This window comes from Pectinophora gossypiella, chromosome 12, assembly GCF_024362695.1.
Source record: "Pectinophora gossypiella chromosome 12, ilPecGoss1.1, whole genome shotgun sequence".
Classification (NCBI taxonomy): domain Eukaryota; kingdom Metazoa; phylum Arthropoda; class Insecta; order Lepidoptera; family Gelechiidae; genus Pectinophora; species Pectinophora gossypiella.
In genome coordinates, this window is record NC_065415.1 from 780,177 (window position 1) to 804,590 (window position 24,414).

At 38.1% G+C, this 24,414-nt stretch overlaps 3 protein-coding genes across 7 annotated transcripts in view; 1 reads left to right on the forward strand and 2 right to left on the reverse strand.

Annotated features, from left to right (window-relative positions):
* Positions 1–14,406, reverse strand: part of LOC126371582 (protein Aster-B-like) — a 56,748-nt gene extending 42,342 nt beyond the window's left edge. Inside the window, exons 1-4 of the mRNA XM_050016904.1 lie at positions 14,216–14,406; positions 13,149–13,271; positions 2,823–2,892; positions 1,266–1,376 (exon numbers count right to left, since the gene is read on the reverse strand). Of these exons, the coding sequence (XP_049872861.1) occupies positions 1,266–1,376; positions 2,823–2,892; positions 13,149–13,271; positions 14,216–14,259 (348 nt within the window). The 5' untranslated portion in view covers positions 14,260–14,406. The remainder of the gene's footprint in view (positions 1–1,265; positions 1,377–2,822; positions 2,893–13,148; positions 13,272–14,215) is intronic.
* A 182-nt stretch (positions 14,407–14,588) lies between these two features.
* On the forward strand, positions 14,589–18,335 carry LOC126371445 (ribosome biogenesis protein BMS1 homolog). Its single transcript, XM_050016739.1, has 2 exons — positions 14,589–15,577; positions 15,768–18,335. Exons 1-2 carry the CDS (start codon positions 14,674–14,676, stop codon positions 18,278–18,280), a joined length of 3,417 nt encoding a protein of 1,138 aa, XP_049872696.1. The 5' UTR covers positions 14,589–14,673; the 3' UTR covers positions 18,281–18,335.
* A 333-nt stretch (positions 18,336–18,668) lies between these two features.
* LOC126371446 (liprin-alpha-1) overlaps positions 18,669–24,414 on the reverse strand; it is a 237,211-nt gene continuing 231,465 nt past the window's right edge. For all 5 annotated transcript variants that reach the window (XM_050016742.1, XM_050016741.1, XM_050016740.1 and 2 more), the window contains 2 exons: positions 23,692–23,808; positions 18,669–23,309 (listed from right to left, as the gene is read on the reverse strand). In XM_050016742.1, coding sequence (XP_049872699.1) covers positions 23,217–23,309; positions 23,692–23,808 — 210 coding nt within the window. In that variant the 3' untranslated portion in view covers positions 18,669–23,216. The remainder of the gene's footprint in view (positions 23,310–23,691; positions 23,809–24,414) is intronic.

Here is a 24,414-nt window from a genome sequence, read left to right on the forward strand (position 1 = left end):
AACGTCAATGGGAATCTTATTGTAAAAACGTATACATTGCCCCTTAAAAGATTTAGTGATCTTATGTAATCGACTGACTTGTAAACCAAGTTTATTTTTATTCCGGGTATTTAGCGTTGTCCCGTCTTCACGGGGTCCGCTTACCTAATCTGGTGATTTGGCAATTATCGTACCATAATAACGGCCTCCGTGGTCCAGTGGTTGAGCGTTGGGATCACGATCCGGAGGCCCCGGGTACGAATCCCAATGGGGACATATCACAAAAATCACTTTCTGATCCCTAGTTTGGTTAGGACATTACAGGCTGATCACCTGATTGTCCGAAAGTAAGATGATCCGTGCTTCGGAAGGCACGTTAAACCGTTGGTCCCGGTTACTACTTACTGATGTAAGTGAGTAATCGTTACATGAGCCATGTCAGGGGCCTTTGGCGGATCAATAATAACACAGACACCAGGTTTGATGAGGCTGGTATTCCACCTCACAACCCACACGATAAGAAGAAGATAGCACATATATGGCGTTTGAGACAGAAAGGACAGTTTTCTATGCTTTTAGTGATTTTGCTCTTGAGCGGAATCGGAGTGTAAATAAACAATATAATATATGTATTTATTTACTAACTACATAATTTTAAATTTATTACTAATCCTTTAATATCTATTTTAAGTTTTTTTTTTGTATTAAAATTACGCCGCGCTGTCTACCTACTGAATATGTATATTTATGTCATTGTTTTAAGACGAAATTTGTAGCTAACCCTATCACAGGCTTCGGTCTTTTTGGGTTGCTACTGTAACACTGCATTAAAAACAATTTATCGCGTTAACACGCTCTTTTGGGTCTGTTTTGGATAGTGGTGTAAATTAGCTATAAGAACTTGTAATAATAATAAATAATAATAATTTATCCATAAACAGGGACTTTTCAGTTTCAAGTGGACGCATGTGTCGCTGTCTCGCTCACACAGTGGTACAATAGGCTAGATTCCAACTAGTCAAATCAGTTACTTTTTACTAAACGTCAAAACACAAAATTACTATGGAACTTGTATGAAAAAGCACACTATGACGTCATAGAAAAACGTGATAAAATGTCGGACTTATTATTACTTTTTCTTGATTAAAATTCATAAATAAGTTAAATAGAAAAAAGAAAATGTTTGTCGTTAGTTTTAGATCTGTCTTTATTTAGTAATCAGAATTTCATAATTTATCTTGAACCTAGTACACGACCCAATTACTCTAGTGTCGTCTCGCTCTCACCTTAGGGTTGTCCTTGCCGGGCAGCGAGGCGAGGTTGACTTCACTGGCGCTGGACACGGACACCGTGTCGCCGGCCGGGTGCGATGGAACGTGTATCGCTGTCTCGCTCAACTGCAACATACAAACCAACTAATAAATCCTGCCTCTCTTCGACCCTGCGTCACATGATCCAAGCTGGGTGTTTTTTTTGACGTGATTTATTGTTGTAGGTTTGCCGCAGATGGCATTAACTACTTGGCCGGCATCCAGGCTGGCAGGCGCGTTGTTTTAAAAGTTAATCTATGTAAAGTGTCTACAGCGAAGCATCGGCATGTAAATATAATATACTTTATTGCACTTGTGGCGGACCCAACTAGTTGACCACCTAGTTCCGCCCACATGCAACAGATGGCGCCACATTCAATAATGCAGTCTTCAAGCAGTCGTGAAACGCGATATCGAAGTTTTCACAGCAAGACGCATTTATACAACTTTCAACATAACACCGTTGGATCGTCGATCCCTAGTCACACTACCATCTTGTGGCTAGCGGGGTACCGAACAGAGAATAGTAACTAGTTGGGTCCGCAACACACTTAACAACTAGTTACATCACAAACATGAAATGGACGTTTACAAGGGAGGACTTATGATGGGTGACCACAAAAAAAAAAACATCTCGAGCTCCTCCGTGCTTCGGAAGGCACGTTAAGCCGTTGGTCCCGGCTGCATTAGCAGTCGTTAATAACCACCAATCCGCACTGGGCCCGCGTGGTGGTTTAAGGTCCGATCTCCCTATCCAATCCATAGGGAAGGCCCGTGCCCCAGCAGTGGGGACGTTAATGGGCTGGTGATGATGAAGGGAGGACTTATCTGTTCCAGCCAACCCTGAGGTGGTATAAGAATAGCCGCGGGAGAATAAAATAATTGCAATATATGAAATACATTATAATATTTATACTTCTTCTTATAATGCTACTTACAATAATTAATAAGCAGGCGAAGATCTGCCAAAGGTCTGCCAAAGAGCAATGGAACGCAGTGCCTTAGGCGTCAAACGAATCGACCGTGTTCGAAACTCTACACTGCGCTCCAAAACAGGTATCGCTGATGTAGGAAAAAAGTCCGCCAAACTGAAGTGGGACTGGGCCGGACACGTTTGTCGGATGCATCCAGAGCGATGGGCACAGGTCGTTACTCACTGGATACCTCAGGGCGGGCATGACGTCGAGGAAGACCGCATAGAAGTCGATGGTGTGGATTACGAACCTCAGCAACCCTGATGTCAGGGTTATTATTGAGCCGCCAAAGGCCCCAGACATGACTCATGTAACGACTACGTACTTACATCAGTAAATAGTAACCGAGACGAACGGCTTAACGTGCCTTCCGAAGCACGGATCATCTTACTTTTGGACAATCAGGTGATCAGCATGTCCTAATCAAACCGGGGATCACAAAGTAATTTTACTGATATGTCCCCACCGGAATTCGAACCCGGGGCCTCCGGATCGTGAGCACAACGCTCAACCACTGGAGTAAACAGACCGTCATTGTACTAGTGTGAATGAGTGTTACCTTGTCATTATCTAGAAGATCTATGCCGTCAGTGTTGCGGAGAGAAGGAGACGGTGACCGGGAGAGATTTCTGGAAACACATAAAAATAACATTACATATCTTAGAACATCAACCAACCTCAACGGTTGCAGAGGCCAAGATGGAAGCCATCGGTACGGTTTGTCACCATAAAGTTCGTCATAAATTAACGGTTTCTCATGTATAATGAATGCAAGAGAGAGATAGTTTTAAAACTGTATAAAAACAAGCTTGTGTTTGACAAAATTGGCAATTCGGTAAAGTGCTGAAATCTCCACACCCACCCACAAAAAGGCGACATCGAAGCAATTCATCTAAAAAAGGAATATTGTAATTTGACATTCGCGCATATATAAGTAAGTGTGCAATGCAAACAAATGTGGCCTTTTTAACCCCCCCAGTACTGATTCGTGTACTAGGTTTAAGAGAAGTTATGAAATTCTGATTACTAAATAAGGATAGATTTAAAACTAACGAAAAACCTTTTCTTTTTAACTTATTTATGAAATTTAATCAAGAAAAACGTAATAACAAGTCCGACATTTTATCACGTTTTTCTATGACGTCACAGTGTGCTTTTTCATACAAATTCCATAGTAATTTCGTGTTATGACGTTTAGTAAAAAGTAACTGATTCGACTAGTTGAAAACTAGCCTATTGTGCACCTATTCCTGATAAAGTGTAAAAAATAGTGAAAGTGCAATCTAGATGCTATTAAATCGCATTGCAGATCGTTAAACTCAGCAGTAAAACTTATAACATTTATTACGAGAAAACATTTCAGCTAAAAACGCTTTTCAGTTTAAAAACTAAATTAAGAATTATATTTTTAAAAACTTCGATGCAATGTACTTTCTATATATATAAGAGCAGAAGATCACTGACTGACTGACTCTCTCTCTTTATTTAATAATCGCCATTCCTCTCTTCTTCCCGCCAAAACCTTCACCTCCCGATGCGACACGACCTGCACCTTCTATTTTATTTGTTTCATAAATGTTCTCCTAGGTCTACCCCTTCCTCTCTTCCCTTCAATTTCGCCTTCTATGATGTTTGTTATAAATGAATCGTGTCGTATCAGGTGGCCAATCATATTTCCTCTCCGGTACTCTATAGTCTTCATTATGGTCCTGGCTGACACACTTATCACGAACTCTTAGAAACTTCAAGTGCAAGGAGTGTCAAATGTTGTATGGGTGCTCCTTTTAGGACGTAGGTGGTCACTAAGGCAGGATTTTGCGGTATTCAGCCCTTAAAGGGGTAAACAGGGTGGGAAAGTTTGTATGAAATATCGATACTTTTAAAAGTAGGGTTTCCATCTATATTTTATCGCGGACAATTCACGGGTAACAGGTAAAATTTATAAAGTGATATATTTTTAATGACATTAGAATTTAATATAAAAAATTGTTCTTTTTTCAAATTTCTTAATTTTCTTTTTCTATGTTTTCACCCGATTACCAGGAAGAGTTACGTATTTTGCGCATATCATGGTTTTTATTCTATGTCTGAAGCACTATCATGGTGGATGCATTTGAACTAACAACTCGGGACTAACAGCTTATTGTGCACTCTGAAGCCCGGAGTCATCTTACTTTTTCGGACAATGTGATTCCGACTGCAAAGTCCTAGCCAAACAAAGGACAGTCTCGCAGTTATTTTGGATAGTGGCCCCCTCGAGACTCGATAGTCGAACCTGGACCTTCAGATCGAAAATTAGAGATTTGATAGGCTTACGTAAACTTACAGTTCAGTATTATCCATATCAAGTAACACATATTTTTAATAATACAAAATAACATAAAAAAAAATGTTATAACACAAAAATAGAACAAAATGTGGGAGCAATTATTTTGGCTAAGAGCATAATGTTCTTCGGGTCGTATCGGCGTTACAAAAAATGTAGAAATGTGGTTACGACTTGCGACAGATTGGCAATGGCATTCACTGCGCTGAAAACAAGGGAGCGATTCTAATACGGTCACGAGCATTAATATGTATACAATACACTTTGATACCATGTCACATTAACTTTTTTGACAAATTAAACCGTAATTCTCACTAAATGTCAAATATGATAGTGCGACAGGGTTCTAAAGTGGGTACATGATATTGCTCATGACTGTACAGGTTACAATTGGGCAATTTCCTAGGTCAAAGATAAATTATGAAATTCTGATTACTAAATAAAGACAGATGTAAAGGTGACAAAAACTTTTTAAATTTTCTATTTATGAATTGTAACAAAGAAAAACGTAATAATAAGTGCGAAATTTTGTCACGTTTTTCTATGACGTCACAGGTTGCTTTTTCATACAAATTCCGTAGTAATTTCGTGTTTTGACGTTTAGTAAAAAGTAACTGATTTGACTAGTTGGTAACTAGCTTATTGTTTTAAGAACCAATAGTTAGTTACATACCTATTAAGAAGTTTATACTTTATATTATCGAGAAGTCACCGGTGTTAAAATGTGTGTGGACTGATTATTTCACCACTCGTAGACTGTATTAAAGAAACGCTGATTGTTATGCCACTTCGCTTTAGTAGGTCATTACAAAGGTTATAAACACGTCCGACAATAAGAGAAGATCGATGAATACAAAATTAATTAATAAAGTAAAGAATTAATATTTTTTATAACCTTTTTTTTAAATGTATTTTATGTTGCAATTGTCAACAACTGGTTAAAAGTACTCCAAACCGGCGAGCATGCATGTCTAGTCTCTGCCTACCCTTACGGGAAATAGGCGTGATCTTATATATGTATGTATTTAAGGTTTAGCGCACAAGGCCCAACTCACAAGTTGAATTTAGGGTAAAAAGTGAGTCATAAAAACACACAGAAATAAAAAATTCGGCAAAACATGAATTAACATCGTCACCCTTAGTATTCTTTACGATGTAACTAATACCCTGTATGTGTTATTGTATTGCAGCTGTGGCGTCCTCGAATAATAAATATTATCTTTCTTTTCCTTTCTTTATGTTATAATGAAAAATAATCCGCACACAGGTTGGCCGAAGTAAAGATAACCTGTCCAGGTGGGGTTTTCTCAACGGATCGGACCTGAGCTGCGTGTGTGGTGTTACGCCACAGACTATGGCTCATCTAACACCTTGCCCCGCGTGCCCTGATACCTGTACGCGAGAGGAGCTGATGAATGCCACCGAAAATGCTGTCCTAGTGGCAAAATACTGGGCTGAAAAAATCTGAATGCCATCGAAACGACAAGAAGAACATGGTCCCTTTTAACTTATTTAAATATCATTCAGAACTAGGCTGGACGAACTGTTTAGTCGCAGCAAGTGGAAGTGAAGTGACGTTTACAGAATCGTCGGCTGGTCGCAATTGCGCTTGCGTCATGATCACAAAAAAGACCTCTATTATGGCTGTCGTTGTTGCTTTGTTAAAAAAAACCCAATGCTTTCTTCGCTTGTTGTCTGTGGTATAAGTTATTCAAGTTTCTAGTTTTATCCACAATGAAACACGGGATTGAAAATGCCATGAATGGGTTCGAAAAACATTCAAAAAAGGATGCAACGTCGTGCTGTTTGGCGACTTGGCGGTGGCACTGCTATGCCTCCAGATAAGTAGTCAATTTATATATTTATCTATTTTTAACGACTAAATAGACAATAGGACCAGTTGGTCAAATGAGATACTTTTTATGAAATGTCAAAACGATACATTTCGCAGTCAAACGTCTTGCTCTTTGTCATGTTACTCTGGTCCAACGGAAAGCTCTGTGAGGTGTGGGTACTTAGTTCATCTGACTACCTGGGATACAGTCGCGAACTTATGTTATGTTATAAATAATAAAATAATAACTTCTTTGCTGTGCTCCCCCTAGTGTTGACCCGTTTTCACAGGGTCCGCTTACCTAACCTGAAGATTTGACACGACTTGCTTTTTACAGAAGCGACTGCCTGACCTTCCAACCCGCGAAGGGAAAACCAGCCCAATACAGGTTAGGTCACATACCTCCGAAACGCTCGGGAATGTGGGTTTCCTCACGATGTTTTCCTTCACCGCTGAGCACGTGATGATCATTTATGATCCTAACATGAATTCGAGAAACGATTTCGAATATTAGCAACATAGGTTTAGGCCCATGCTGGATTCGAACCTGCGACTTTACACTGAGAGACAAGCGTTCTTCCAAATAGGCTACCGCGGCTCCTTCCGATAATATGGCCTTGTGAATTATAAATTGGGTGTATAACTACCAGTTGTTCGTATTTTTACATGACCGGAACAATCATTTGTATCTGTTTACTGTTCTTCCTGGTATAAAATGTAACGATTAAATGCAATTATTATACTATTACAATAAATAATTTTATCGCCCTTCTGTATTTATTTAATAGATAATCACCACTGCCATATTTCCCTAAAAAAGCAGCATGGAGAATGTTACACCGACAAGAACGTGGCTCTTCTCTTATGATGAATATCATCATAAAAACTCCCGTGTTCTGGTGATGAGAGCGTCCCTATCACAATTTGGAGGGCCGGATTCAATTCACGAAAGTGACAATGTGACACAATATCAGGGAATCTCGTGAAAACAACATTGATAGTGCCACCGGGGTTCGAATCCAGGACCTCTAGGTCGAGAGCCCTCACTAGGCCACGCAGGACTCGTTCCCGCTCCCAGTAAGCTTACTTACTGAATAGAAATTGTACTTACTGATAAGTCATTTCCGTGTTTGCATTATTTGTATCGTGTTGAACAATGCTTTGTTTAATTGGGTCATTTGCGTAAATTAACACGTATTTTATGCAAAACCAACTGTTTCCATATCGCGTATACCTAATACGAATACCTACCTAATATACTACATCTAATTTCGGATGGGTTCTAAGGTCAATGACAGACATCACCAAACCAGACGTCAGAGTTATAATTAACATTACATGACAAAGAAATTACTTGAGTTAAGAAAACAAAGAAACAAGAAAGAATAATTTACTTAATCAAAAACAAAACACTATCGTTCGTAATTCGAAATACTAAAAAAAAACATAAAAAAACCACAAACAAAAGAAACAAAGAACTCTATCATATTCCTACGCAACACGAAACAACACGCTATGTTGGCCACTTAGACGATTATGGCTGGTATACCCTTTGCGGGTTGGAAGGTAGTCGCTTCTGTAAAAAACCGGACCTGCCATATCTTCAGGTTAGGTAAGCGGACCTTGTGAAAAACGGGATAATGCTAGGGTGATGATGATTTCTCGAGAAGGTGTGTTTCCTCACGATGTTTTCTTTCACCGCTGAGCTATTGACGGAGCTAATTGCTGTAATTTATTACGTCGAAACAGCCATCATCGTTTTAGGTTTACGCGGTTATTATCATAATTAAAACACATAATAACGGGTTCTTACCGCGTTTAAATCAGGGATATGAGACTCCCGATATTACTAATCCACTCCAATCTCATTGGTCATCCCGTGATCATGGCACTTGCAACAGTGTCGAAATATCGGGAGTCTCATATCCCTGATGTAAAACGCGGTAAGAACCCGTTATTATGTGTTTCATCTTAGCGTAGTTTAGATTCTTATAACGTGTCACTCACTAAGACAGGTAACAGCTGTTATTACTGGTCACGGTGCCTTCAACAAACATCTGTTCACACTAGGTGTCACTGACAGCCCCCTATGCAGAGCCTGCATGGAGGCGGAGGAGACAGCGGCTCATGTTCTACTGGAGTGTGGAGGAGTCGCCAACTACCGGGCCAAGCACCTCGGCCTGACGGGGTGCCTCCCTAAGGTGGTCAGCAACGTCAAAGGACTGTTAGACTTCCTTGGGGAACTAGGCTGGCTGGAGTAATCCAGCCGTTTCAGGTATCACGCAAAATAGGCGCACAGACGTCGAGTTGCGGAAACCGGCCCGCGAATACCAATACCAATACCAACGTGTCACTCACTTGGATATAAATACTCTCCAGTCGGACTCCAGCTGTGAAAATCTCACTTGAAAATTTGGTTCCAACACTTCCATGTTCCTATTCACTGTACACACTACGACTCAATGGTGAACCGATATACAATTAGCCATGATAAGATTATATTAACATCGAGATAACGCGCCTTCAGTCTTGTTGTAAGTAATCGAGCCCTGTTTACTATTGCAACACGCGTCGATTCATAATTATTCTACTTTAAGTTAGTAATTGTTAGAAGGTCATGAAACATTTGTAGGTATACGTAACGAACAATAGCGTCACGCCTGTATCCGCGTAAGGGTAGGCAGAGGTGTGAAGTATCCCCCCTAGCATTATCCCGTTTTTCACGGGGTCCGCTTACCTAACCCGAAGATTTGACAGGTCCGGTTTTTTACAGAAGCGACTGCCTGTCTGACCTTCCAATCCGCGAAGCGAAAACCAGCCCAGTACAGGTTAGGTCACATACCTCCGAAAATGAATTTCTCGGGAATGTGGGTTTAGTATAACAATGCTGTATAGTATAACAAACTCAAACTTGATCTCATCAACCCTGGTAACGGCCTCTGTGGTCCAGTGGTCGAGCGTAGGACTCACGATCCGGAGCCACCGGGTTTCGGTGAGGCCCCGGGTTCGAAACCCGGTGGGGGCACATCACAAAAATCACTTTGTGATCCCTAGTTTGGTTAGGACATTACAGGCTGATCACCTGATTGTCCGAAAATAAGATGATCCGTGCTTCGGAAAACACATTAAGTCGTTGGTCCCGGTTACTATTTACTGATGTAAGTGAGTTATCGTTACATGAGACATGTCAAGGGCCTTTGGCGGCTCAATTATAACCCTGACATCAGGGTTGATGAGGTTGGTAATCCACCTCACAACCCACACGATAAGAAGATCAGCCCTGGTGTCTGACATGACTCATGTACCGACTACATACTTAGGTAAATAGTAGTCGGGATCGACTGTTTAACGTGCCCTCTGAAGCACGGAAAATCGCTGAAACGACTGTCTTATTTTTCTTAAGAACGATACACCGACAAGAGCGTGACTCTGAAGTCAAAGGTGATGGTTTTATTTTCTAGGAAGAAAATTCACGCAACTTAAATTGTTTAAAAGAAAGGACGTGTAATATTTTTTATTTTTTGTTATGCGTGACTTAAATGGTTTTGACTTGAATTCGACTTTATGAGTTTGAATTCATGTTTGGGTCATAGATAATTGTATATTTATAGATTTTCTGTTTTTTTTGTGTCTTGAATATACTCCAAGGTACTTTTTTCTTTTTTTTTAATTGTTAATGGTTCTGTTTTTGTAATGTTGTTGTATTGTGTAATCTTACTTTTTTTACTATTTGCCTCACCTTATGGTTGTCTGGAAGAAATCGCTTTAAGCAATAAGGCCGCCATTTGCCATGTACATAGTTGAGAGTGTTTTTGTAATTATTTCTTTTTATTTTGGTGCAATAAAGTGTATTTGTATTGTATTGTATAATTGATATCACGTAGTTTCGAGGATTTGTGCCCTGTTGACGGCAATATGCTCGACTGTATACACCCCTGCCTGCCCCTTTGGGGATACAGGCGCGATGCTATGTTATGTTACGCGTTCAGTTCGTCCCAAAAACAGTAAATCATCTTTGTTTTGACGATGATAAACATCTTATTACCCCATTTTACTCCATTATGTCGACAGAGATAATATATATTATCAGCTTGCAACACAATCTCGTGAATATAATGTTAAATATTTGATCTAATTATAACTTGTTTAGTTTAGTTTTATGAATGTGAAATTGTACGATACGAAATGAATGCAACAGATTTCTTTAAAGATGTGCAGAGAGAAATACTACTTATAGACTTTACAAACGAACAGGCATAAAACACGCTACTACAATTGGGGTGAGCAGAGCCACAAACTTCCAGAAGGCAACTTCCCGCCACGCGTGGTATAGAAGTTTTAAGAATATGACGAACCATAAATTGCCCAAAAAACAAAACACAGTCCGAATTTTTGTTCAACGAAAGACGACTAATTCAAATTTGAATTACTTGAAAAAAATACTTTGTAGTCCCAAGTTTGGTTCGGACATTACTGGCTGATCAGATTGTCCGAAAGTCCGAAAGTAAGATGATCCGTCGGAAGGCATCTTAACCCGTTGGTCCCGGTTACTACTTACTGATGTAAGTTAGTAGTTGTTACATGAGCCATGTCAGGGACCTGGGATTCTCTTAAAATGCATAAATGTTTTTGTCATAATTTTAATTATCATAATCCTTTTTGCATAACGTTTTTTAGCATAATAGTACTTTACATCTAGAAATACTGGTTTGTTAGGTATAACTTATTTTTGGACTAATATTTGTTGGTGTAAATTTGATTCGCATATAAATAAGTATCCATAATTCTTTTTTAGAATAATAGTGTTTTGTCATAATTTTTACAAGGCATAACAGTAGGTTAGAGTGAGGCGGGGGTGGCCCAATGCAGCCAAGGAAAAGTAAGTTTCGAAAATGTTCAAAGTTGTGCCAAAACTTTTCTTATTCGGAGTATAGTGTTTATTCTTATAATAATTATGCTTATATATTATCATTATTGTCATTAATTATTATGCTTATAGTAGTTATGAGTTTCAAAATTATGCTTAAAAAGTTATGACAAATTAATACTATGCGTAACTAATAATAGGACAAGTAATAGTATGCCATGGTAAATTATTACATAAAATTTTATGAGTAAAAATAGAGAACCCAGGGACCTTTGGCGGCTGAATAATAACCGTGACACCACGGTTGATGGGGTTGGTAATCCACCTCACAACCCACACGATAGAAGAAGAAGATCGTATATTTTGCAGGCTTATATTAGTTTCGCAACAAACGCCAATTTCTCGTTGTAATTTACAATAGTAACTTTTATGAAATATGCTCCCGGTGTTTCTCTTTCCAAATAGGTAACTATTTAATTGTCAATGGCAAGTAGACAAGCTGTTACAGTTTCAAGGTCTTAACACAAAAACTAACAATAGACGGGTTATCCATGCTTATTTTAATTCTACTCTTGAGTTTCCGTTCGTAACTTTGTAGATTTGCCGCAGATGGCATTAACTACTTGGCCGGACTTGGGGAGCGCTGAAGGCTCTCAACCGGGTACAACGTTTAAGACAACAGGCCTGAGGGTGCCCAGTTGGGCGCGAACCTCGGCTCAGGGCGTCGTCTGAGAGGAAAAATATTTGAAAGAATTAATCGACCCTAGTGAGTCGATAGCGATAAGCGCTGAATGAGGGAAATCGTCGACCACGGCGGAGGGTCGGTATCGGGGTCCTGAAGTGTTTGGTGTCGCGAGCTGATTGGCTGCCTCTATGGCAGTTTCACTCTACACCACTGAAGTCGACTTTATGAGTTTGAATCCATGTTTGGATCTTAGATAGCTAAATGATATCACGTGGTTTCCAGGGTTTGTGTCCGGTTGATGGCAACAGGCTCGCCCCCTATCACATAGGACTTAAACATAGCTGGCGAGGAGTGGGTGGACTGTATATATATGTATACACCTCTACCTATGGAGATACAGATGTCATGCTATGTTATGTAAATTTTAAAAGTTACTTCTAACGCTTGAATCACCTGATTGTCCGAAAAAATTAGATGATTTTGTGCTTCGGAGAGCACGATAAAGCGTTAGCCTCGGCTATTAGCCATAAAACACCTCCACCAACCCGCAGTGGAGCAGCGTGGTGGAGTATGCACCATATCCCCTCCAGTTGAGGGGAGGCTTGAGGCCAGCAGTGGGATGTATAATAGGCTGTTTATGATGATTGGTCTAAGCCCTCGATATAATTCACACGGCTCGTGCCATGGGACACATACTGCCTGAGCTGAAAACATCTAACAGCCACATTTGGTATTGAAGTTCTAATATGAATGTAATCATGTGAACTATAGCTTAAATAAACATAAAAGAACAGAAAAGATAACACTTTCTATCTCAAAAGATTGCTAAAGCAATCAAACTATTGTGATTCATTGTTCTACATGGCTTATTAGTCTTTGTTTTGTCAGTGTAGCATCTAAAAAAAAAACAAGATTTAGAGTTTCAAGTCACCTCAATTTAGACAGTTTCACCACTTTTTTGAGCTAGACACTATTTTGACAGTTTTTTATTAAGACATAGTTGCAACACTTTTTTGATTAAGACAGAGTTTGGGCACTTTTTAATTTATACTATTTTAAACACTATTTTGTAGTGACCAAAAAGTATAAACTTGCCTATTATGCTCTTTTGTTTGTAGCTTTGTATTTCCTGTGTGTGCACACACAAAAAGTATTTGTTATGTTATTACTTACCTATTTTCCTGTAAGATCTGATTGGTGTGCTGCGAGATGACTCCAGAGAAAGTGAGGGCCTGGCTGATGCTCTGCCCTATGGCATCCTGCGATGAGATTACCAAGTTCTCCACCGACTTTCTCCTGAGGGAACACGTTTGAAAATGCATTACAAAAGTCTATTTATTTCATAGTATGTAATGTACGCTTAAAATTGGTTGATCTTTATCAACTACTCTTGTTTATGGTGTGTCCATATTAATATAGAAATGTAACTAAATTAGACATTTAGAATTAAAAAATAACAAGTATGAAAATATTTCTATTTATTAACTGTTCTAAGACCAGTTAAGTTTTAATTTATAAAGGCCTGTGCACAACAGTGGGAAATATATAGGCTATTTATGTTAGCTGGTATTAGAAATAATTGAATTGTTTGGAAAATGCTTGTTTATATGGGAAACTTTATCATCATACCCAATTTACATTTTAATATGATTATAGAAAGAAAAGACATTGTTCTCTTATATGGTTCTGAAATATTAATATGGAAAAAGTCAGTAAAAACTTTTAAACTACAATAATTTTAACTTATTTTCAAAAAATTGTAACATTTTGAACACAAAACAAAAAGGTAACTATTGTTTCCGCTTTAAAATGATCAGAATGTCACGGTTCATGTCACAGGCAAACTGACACGCATTTCTACTTTCAAGGCTAAATAAATTTAGCATTTCTTATTAGCATATCAAAACAATTATTGTACAAACACTACTGTCACATTTTAAATGACTGTATGGGACTGTGGTAAAATGATCATTACAACGCGCAGTCACGGTGATGAGAAGAATAATGAGACAGTCCATCTATCATGATCAGTGGCGCCGGATGAAGAGTCCAGTGATCTATAGATCAATGACCCCAAGATCAATAACTATAGCACAACATGCACCATCACACGACCACCACGAACGGAAGGCGGAAAGCCGTAACTAACAAAGTAAACAACGTAACTACATCACTACACATCGGCTAAACGAAATGTGTTCTCTATAATTAGTAATTATGCAGAATAATGTCACACTAACATGGAAATCGCAATGTTTCGGCTGTCCAATTCGGAGGTACTCATAGTAACGGCGCCAGCACTTAATTCACAGCAGACTCGTCCACTCGCGAGCTATCATTAGAAGCCGTGTTTTTTGCTATCATCGTCCAAATAAAGGATTTTTTGCACAAAAATACAAGAAACTAGATTGATTTGTGTAGACTTCAATGACAGCTGTTTCCAGTGTTGCTGCCAGAAAAATATTATATTTCGTTCTATCTATAAACAACGAGGAGAAATAGACGAGCGTTTATAAAAACGCCGGTAATAGACAAGTAGATCAATTGAAAGCCATTCATTCAAATGCACCGGTCAACAAATCATTCGTTCGTTCGACAAATGTCACTGTCAAAAACATGGTCAACACGTGAGGATTTTATTTTGATTCGCTATTCATGTGATATTTCCGTTTTTATTAAATAAAACACATCCGTCACGATGGCGGACGAAAGTGCCTTCGATAAAAAGAAGGCGCATCGTGCCAAACATGCTGGGCGTAAGGCAGAAAAGAAGAAAAAGAAAAACCAACTGGACCAATCTAACCTAAGTGCTCGCCAGAGAAACCCGAAAGCTTTTGCTATCCAGTCTGCTGTGAGGGCTGAGAGACAGTTTCGGCGACGAGAGGACGTCATCGCAAAGAAGCAGCATATTCCCAAGGTCGATAAAACACCCGTAGACCCTCCTCCTATTGTCGTAGCAGTGGTGGGCCCTCCGCGGGTCGGTAAGACTACTCTCATCAACAACTTGATAAAAAGTTTCATAAAAACGAATGTGACAAGTACAAACGGCCCAATAACAATAGTAACATCGAAGAAAAGGCGGCTCACTTTGATAGAATGCAACAATGATGTTAATTCTATGATAGACATCGCCAAATGCGCCGATCTCGTGCTCCTGCTCTGTGACGCAAGTTTCGGCTTTGAAATGGAGATCTTTGAGTTCCTAAACATTTGTCAAGTACATGGCATGCCTAAGATCATGGGTGTATTGACACATCTTGATATGATAAAGAATGCTAAAACATTGAAAATGACTAAGAAAACTTTGAAACATAGATTCTGGACCGAAGTTTATCCTGGCGCGAAGCTATTCTACCTTTCTGGTATTGTCCATGGAGAGTATTTGAGGAATGAAATTAAAAATCTTTCTCGTTTCATATCTGTGATGAAGTTCAGACCGTTAAGTTGGAGAAGCACTCATGCATACATACTGGCAGACAGATTGGAGGACATCACCAGTCAAGAGGCAATAAGAAAAGACCCTAAGGTCAACAGAGAAGTGGTCTTGTATGGCTATGTCCGAGGAGTGCCATTGATGAAAGAATCCATGGTTCACATTGCAGGTAAGAAAAATAAATTATATTTACTTTAGGTTGCATGGAGTGTCAAACTTATTATATTCCAATAGATAGAACAAAGAAAAGTTCATTTCTTTATTACTACCCAAATGTGAATAATTCATACTTATTGAAAACCAAAGTGATTGACAGTCAAATAATGCTTATATTCATGGGTATTTTTTAACGATTTCAGGTGTTGGAGATATGAAGGTAAATGAGCTCTCTTACTTACCTGACCCCTGCCCGCTACCAAGCAGTGAGAAGAAGAGACACTTGATGGAAAGAGAGAGACAAATCTACGCTCCTTTCTCAGGTGTTGGAGGTATTGTGTATGACAAAGATGCAGTATACATTGAACTGAAAGGATCCCACTCCCACAAGCAAGAAGACGAAGAAACAAATGAGAAGAAAACCTTACTCAAAAATGTTGTTGAAACCAGAGAAACTGTTGATGAACAAATGCAAGAATCTGGTTTCAAACTCTTTAGTGGTGGAGCTGTTATTTACCCTGACATGGTCAAAGATGATGAGTATCTCCAACAAGGAAAGAAAGGCGAGAGTTCTGACGAGTCTGATGATGATAGTGACTCTGATAATGATAGTGGTATAGACCAGAGTGAGAAAGATGTCAGTGGGAAAGCTGCTAAGTTACCCTGGGATAATAATTCGGGTTCAGAAGCAGAAGACGAAGATCAGGGTGATATTGAAAAAAGTGAAAATGAAAACAGCAATGATGAAGAAGAAAAAGATTCGGAAGACTCAGAAGAGGAAGATTTTGATACTAAGTGGAAGGAAAAATTAGGTGAAAAAGCAACAGAAGCATATTTCGAAAGACAGAAAACTTCAAAGAATATAATGAAACTTGTCTATGGAGAATTTGAGATTGGAAACAAGACTAAAGGAAACAAGGAGGAATCTGAAGAAGACAGTGAAGATGATGAAATTGGTGGACTTTTCAAGAAAGTAACTGATACACAGAAGAAAAAGCATAAAGAAAAAGAGCGGCAGGATATGGACGAATGTTCTTTCTTCTATGCATTGGATAAGCCAAATTTGCGGGATTGGACAACTGATATTAATAAACAATATATAATCAATAACTTTGTGACTGGTAAAAGATCAGCAGATGAGGATGCATCAGAACTCTTGAAACTGGATGACGCCAGTGATGGAGATGATGATGAGGTATATGGAGACTTCGAAGATCTTGAGACAGGTGAGAAGCATGTTGCTGAAAATAAACCTGAAGAAGATGCGGCCAATAAAGAGGAAGGTGTTAAACGTAAAGCTGAACCAACCAAAGCTGAAATTATCGCGAAGAAAATGAAGTTGAAAGCTAAGTTCGATTCAGAGTATGACAATCCTGACGATCACAGAATCAAGGGCGACCATTCTTATTACGAAGCCTTAAAAGCCGAAGCTTTGAAACAGTCTGAATTGAACAAATCAGTCTTTGAAAATTTAGATCAAGGCTTGAGGATCGAAGTGGAAGGTTTCAGGCCAGGTCTTTATGTAAGAATGCTATTCAAAAACATGCCGTCAGAGTTCGTAACGAACTTCGATCCGAGCTACCCTATTCTGATAGGAGCTCTCAACATGGCAGAACAAAACATTGGTTTTGTTTCATGTAAAGTGAAGAAACACAGATGGTATAAGAAGATTCTAAAAACCAACGATCCTTTGATAATCTCGCTTGGCTGGCGTCGTTTCCAAACCTTGCCTATTTATTCAAAGATCGAAGACGACTTGAAGTGTAGATATTTGAAATATACTCCTGAACATGTTACTTGCAACATGCACTTCTACGGTCCAATTACGCCACAGAACACAGGTTTCTTAGCCTTACAAACAGTTAATAACAATAGTAATGAGATCAAACAATTGGGCTTCAGAATAGCAGCAACAGGCAGTGTCAATGAAATCAACAAATCTACTCAGATCGTCAAGAAACTCAAATTAGTTGGCACACCTTTAAAAATTTATAAGAAGACTGCATTTATTAAAGATATGTTCACCAGTACTCTCGAAGTTGCGAAGTTTGAAGGCGCCAGGGTGAAAACAGTGTCAGGAATTAGGGGTCAGATTAAAAAGGCACTGAACAAACCTGAAGGCGCTTTCCGAGCCACTTTCGAAGATAAAATTTTGATGAGTGACATAATTTTCTGCCGAACTTGGTTCAAGGTCGATGTGACGAAATACTACGCGCCTGTTGTAAACTTACTGCTACCAGTTGACGCCAAAAACGCGTGGCAAGGCATGAAGACTAAAGGCCAATTGAAGAGAGAGCGCAACATCAAAAATGATGCTAACACAGATTCAATGTACACTCAAATTGAGAGACAACAGAAAGTGTTTAAGCCATTGGTGATACCTAAGACATTACAGAAGGGTCTACCATACAGGTTTAAACCAAAGGAGAAGAGTACAACCTTATCAGGGAAGAAACCTCAGGATGTGTTTAAGAACAGGGTAGCTGTGGTAAAGAGTCCACATGAACAAAAGGTGTCTAGTGTAATGAAGATGCTGAAGACCAACTACGAAAAGAAAAAAGAAGTACAGAAGGAAGCTACAGCAGAGAGGTTGAAGGCACATAAGAAGCAGCAAGATGAAGAAGAATGGAGGAAAATAAAGAGGCAGAAAGAATTGAAAAAGAAGATTTGTAGGCATTTGAGTAAGATGGGCAACAAGAAAAAACCTCAGATGTGATAGGTATTAGGATTCAATTTTAATTATTTGTAATTAAATGTTTTAAATGATACAATTTGGTTTTTATTGTTGGGTTACATTTATCCCTACCAAACACGATTTACGTTCGTAGTTGTATAAGATATGCTGTTGTAACGCCCTATGATCGATTGACGACTCGATCTTCTAAAGAGGTTCTTTGTTGCGTCTGTGTACTAGAATATTGTCTTCTTTAGTATTTTCTTTATTGAGTGAGACGCATACCAGTGTATTGTGCATCTGTATATAAATCTGTGAAATCAATTTACACAGATTGGCCCGGCGTATCCCTTTCTCTTCGGTAGCAAGTAACGATGAATTCCAAAAGGCAATTGCCATAAACATGAAGATAAACAAATAAAACAAATAATTATATCGTGTAAATTGTATTTACCTCTTATCATTATGCATAACGTATGTCGTTCGCACATTTGATAAATATTATACAAAGGATACACAGTTCAGATTACATTGGTCAAAATAATAGTTGTCTAAGTTAACAATTTCGTTCAGACGTTTATAATGTCTCCTGTTTAACATATCCACGACCGGCTACATTGTTAGCTGATAAGCATCTTGACACAAAGCCTGGAATGTCAACATAAGACGGGCCAGTAATCTGAATGGAACTAGCAGTACAAATCTCGTTATATATTCCTCACTATACCAAGCTATGCAACACATATGCAAAATTATATACAATCGAATTTCACTAACGTCCTAGTTTACATTAATTCCTTAACGTGAAGGTAACTTTACTCTTTGGTAGCCCGAACCACTGGGACCTATGTGGAAAAATACTTTGTTCGACACCGGTTTTTTTTTATTCTAGCATGCGCTCGCAGATTTTATTTTTAAATAATTTCAACAATGGCGGATGGCTCGCGAGCGCTCTATATAATCGCGTGCGTGGAATGTCAGATACAAAATTATTCTAGTTATTGTTGAGGCCGCGTCCGTTGGTTATCGTCGCTACGTTGGCACTTGTGGAGGTTATGGAACAGATTTACACCGAGGACATTGAAACAACTGACTTTATTATTATTCGTAACGTTTATTTGGAACTGGTTCACGACGGGAAGGCGCCACGAGGTAGTCACGCGCCGGCCGCACGGCGGCCCCGCACTAATCCCATACACTTTTACAAAACGTAGCTACATCAAAAAGCTATACACTAACAAATAACTAAATAACCATCTCGTAAACATATTATACTTGCATTTATAAAACTTTATGTAGTTTATATATAATATTTAGTTGATAATGAAACAACTTGATGTGTATGAATGATATTGAGACGCGCTCCTGCTCACAAGCCGGCGGCCTAGTGGCCGGCCAGCATTATACATCTATGCAGCACTGGGCTGCACCAGATACCTATACACATAGCCAAACAGTGTCTTGATCATTTCCTCGACGAATATGAAATTTAGGAATTATACATATACACGGTCATACGGTCTGTACGCCCACTGAACTAGCTACTAACGACACTCGTGCCGCACCCTAATCATTATTAATACTGTTATGCGATATACTATACACATTGTTACGAATCCTAATCAAACAGCAGGCCTCCACGTCTAAATTAAACATTGTGATTTCATAGACAACCGCTCCTTCGATTATGAGGTAATTATTCTTCATAATCAAAAACAATATAGCTTCGATAAGTGACACTAGTTATAACTTTATAAATAATAATTCCTAGTTAATAAATAAAGCATTAAAAATGATAAAAATATACTTGTATGAACACATCCTACCTAAGTATTGCTACTTTGCCTACCTCGATAGAAACGCTAGGGAAACCATATTTACAATATATTCGCTACTCATAAAGATTCAATCAAAATAAAATACGTTAGCTATACAATTATAGACTTTGTTTAGTTACCTATTGGGGGTACAACCGAGTGGCATAAGTTAATTTCAGATTAACATTCAGAGCTTCCATTCATTACAGATTTATCTTCTATCGAGACACGACTCGAATTCCGCTTTTCTAAATTGTAGTCATCATAATTTTATGAACTATTCAACAAATCAACAATATATTTACTTTAATACAAGTCATTTTAATACGATAACCTCTTATACCACTCGTTGTAAAACAATCTACACGCGCTTTAATATTTCTGTAAAGGCTTAACAAAAATATACTAGCTATTCTCATTGCCGAACTGATTATGATAATAATGTGGTCAATAAAATAGAAGATTACAAATCAACGTCGTTAACACTGTACATAAGACTAGTTATTGTGTGCATCCGTCTCTACTCCATAAAAAAGAACTTAAAAGTTTTTATAGCCTATTTCATAGTTTGTATTTTATGATAAATACATTTTATTTTATGTAGTTTTAACTATCGGAATTATAGTATAATATAGCTAAACGAACAGACCAACGGAGAGGCACACATCATCTACATAAAGCTATATATACACACCTCAGCGAGGCACTTGTAGACAGGTATCTAGAGCAACAGAATACGCACAAGCTCCGTGCATTTTGCAAATATACATTATTTCAGAACATAGAAAGTGATTTAAAGACATTAGTCTATGGTCAGGAAAAACCATATGGTCAGTAAAAGACAGGACACTAATCTCACAACCCATACGAGAGAAGCATGTTCCTTTTTTTACAATTTACTGATAGTGACACCAAAAAAGGCTCCTAAAACACTCATCTAAAATGTTGTTTGAGCACGTTCTGTTTGAATTTTTATTTTTTAACGACCTCCAAAAACGCACGGAGCAAAACGCATTCTGCCATGTATATGGTTCAACTATTTACGACAATTTATAAAATCACATAAACAGTTGAATCACCTATATTATGTAGGTACACTTGCGGCGAAACTAATGGAAAACAATTTTCGAATGATTTTTATTAACATCAAAACTCTAACAACCATTTCACAGATTACGCATTCTAATTTAGATGAAGATGATTTAGTAAAGTAACCATTTATTTGTATGAATACAGTATTTAAGAAAAATAAGCAAATAGCTTTTTTATAATGTTACTAGAAACAAAAAAAGAAACAATTTTTCTCGCTGAACCAGAGTCTCTTTCGTAACTAGTTACATATAGAACGCATAATCTGTGAAATTAGCTCTAAATATATTAGTTAAATGTAACTAATATTTGGCATCAGAGTATGACAGCTGTGATGTTCTATAATTTCCACACACTATCTATTTATTGTCCTTACTGCGATAAAATATTACAATTATATTCTCGCGGACGATGCAGCTTCAAAAAGAAGTATCAACAAAGATCAAAAACAACCAAAATCCTGAAAATGTATGTATTAACGTTATATTGAAATGTATTAATTATTCTAGTTTAATGGATTGCGAAAAGGCACCTATTTGGTATAAAAATTATAGAACACCACGTAAGAGATAATACCTATTAATTTATTTAATTATTTATCGGAATACAAGTTAAGTACATAGTAAATCTAAGGAATCAGAGCACTTTGTATTGTTATATCGTTATCCAAGCATCATGTCACTACATCTGTATTATTTAATAGTTATTTATCATACAAAGTTAATGAAAACTTATTGTATCAACAACTTTTAAATTTATTAACATGGCTACACTTTTTTGTATCTTTACAACGGAATTAAAAGATATAGAACTATTGCCCTACAACACCAATAAAAAAAACAAATATGTATCAGATATTTAAGCGATGCAGAAACCTCTTCTAAAGTACAACATTTTTTTTACCAGGAATTTTAATACACTAACTGCGAGGCACATTTTAAATAGAAGTGTTTATTAAACATACGATTCCATATTTTATTTTGTACTTCTAGGTCGTCAATAGGGATCGTAAGTAACTGGAGTCAATAAATAAGCAAAATAAAGGGGGGGGAAATTAAGAAAAAGTACAAAACAGTGTGCCATATTTCACTTTAAGAAGACTAAGAATTATTTCATCCCACGCCGTGCTTTTTTACTTTTCTGAATCCAGCGTACCCTTTTAAACTAGAGATTCCATAAATCTAACTGCTATGGACGTCGGAAATACAGGTTTTGTACCAAATAAAAACTATTTATAAAATAAATAAAACTTAATAAAAATGACTGTCACTAACCGATTACAATCTCGCTGGAACAACATACAGACACGTTTGAACTTGTTCAAATCACATCCAAATTCTATCTACCTTTCTTACAGACTAATCCATTGCCAGAGACGAAAAAAATACTAAAATAAAAATATATTTTTTTGTCTCTGGCAATACCCTCATTGTCAATGGCGTATGTCATTTCATAAAATTACCGATCCATATTCAAGATAAAGATCAACTGACTGTTACTCATAATTTAGTAAGAAGTACTTCATATTTTTAAGAAATTAAAAATAATATTTTGGAAAAAACATACGCTGTCACTCTTTGCTAAATCTATTTAATGAGAAAACATTTTATCCGAATTCAAGATTGAAAACGTAAATAGGAATACATAGAATTAGTAGATACTGGAATTTTATTTCATTTTTTTAAGTAATAGAACATACTACATTCGGAATTCAGTATACAAAGTATACAGATTTTTTAGATTAATAAATACCTTTGAAGAATCTGTAAAACGAAGACATTTTCTCTTTAACCAAATTAGCAAAGATCCCTCATCTCATTTTAATTCCAACATGCATACCATCTGGCACCCAAATCGAGCTACAAGTTACAACTTTACAAGACTAAAATGGCAACACTGATCACGATCGTCCAATCACAGGCCACCAGTGTTGCGAGTTTAGGTATAAAATTAATAATTGGTAGTTTTTCACGGGCCTTACGTTCTAATCCAGTCTGGGTTATGAAAGTTCACGTATTGGGTTCCACCGGGCCCGGGGGCTCCGGGGCGGAGGCCTAGTTGAGGGTCTGGTGTCAGGAGGACGCGTGTTCGTGTTGCATGCGAGCCGCGCGCTCCGTGCCTGAAGCCAGGAGGTTTGCATACTCCATTTCTAGGATTTGTCGTGCCTGTGAAAAAATACGTGTAAGTATCACATAATAAAAAGATTAATTTTAAAAATAGCCATGACAGGCTACCGACTATATTTCCCATTGGGTTAGTCAGAGGTACATTCATCGCATGATACATTAAGTAGCCGCGATTCACCGAACTTTCTGTCAACAAAAATCGGGTTTGTTGTATGGGTTTTGTTGTTACAGCGACAACAGAAACACATAATTTTAAAATAGTTTTTAAATATTTTAAGTTTAAAAATAGAAAATTTCCGCTGTCTAGCTATCGTGGTTCTTGAGATATAGTCTGGGGGCAGATAGACAGCGAAGTTTTTTTAAGGTCCCATTTTTATCCTGTGGGTACGGAGCCCTAAAAAGAAAGACGTTAGCTACCTACCTGCGTGTTCTGCGTGGGTATCTGCAGCGCGAGCGCCATGCTGTTGGCGTCGAAGTTGTCGTCCAGCGCGATGAGCGCGCCGTGCACGCCGCTCTCCACCAGGTTGTTGGCGTACTCCTGCACATGGTATTGTTAGTCTTCTACATAAGAAAGGTAGAAGCACACCCCGCACACTTCATACAAAACACCTCGTTATCGTACACGCGCATCTGTGTGTGTGAGGTCTGACGCCTATATGATTGAAGACTAAAGTAAGACCGAGGGGGGTGAGGAAAACCTAGCTCAGCGGCTGGTGGGGAGTCATAGCCCACTTGAGAATGCATGGCTTACAACCGCAAAGTCACGGTTGTAAATCTGGGGTCGGGCTTTAAGCCTCTAAAGTCGAATTTATTTTCTAATTCATATTTGAATCATAAAAAAATATCACATACTTAACGGTGAAGGAAAACGTCGTTAGAAAACCCACATACCCGAGATTTATGTTTTCGATTTAACCTGCAATTGGGTTGTAAAAAAGAATTATGTTTTCTGTGGTACGTGATTCTTCGAGTTGGAGGGAGGAAAAAATCGGACCTGTGAAAAACGGGATAACGCGAAGTAATAAACTCATCTTTTTGTGAGCTTACCTTTTTTCTTATTTTTTTTTATTTTATGCATGATAGGCAAGCATTTGAACACATTTCATCTGAGAGTACCTAAGTGACGATATTGTCGAGGCCTAAG

Bases quoted from the DNA above. Each gene is read 5' to 3' on its own strand.
- LOC126371445 (XM_050016739.1), top strand. From the start codon at position 14,674: ATGGCGGACGAAAGTGCCTTCGATAAAAAGAAGGCGCATCGTGCCAAA. The intron at 15,578-15,767 runs GTAAGAAAAATA...TAACGATTTCAG, and splicing joins ATCCATGGTTCACATTGCAG to GTGTTGGAGATATGAAGGTA.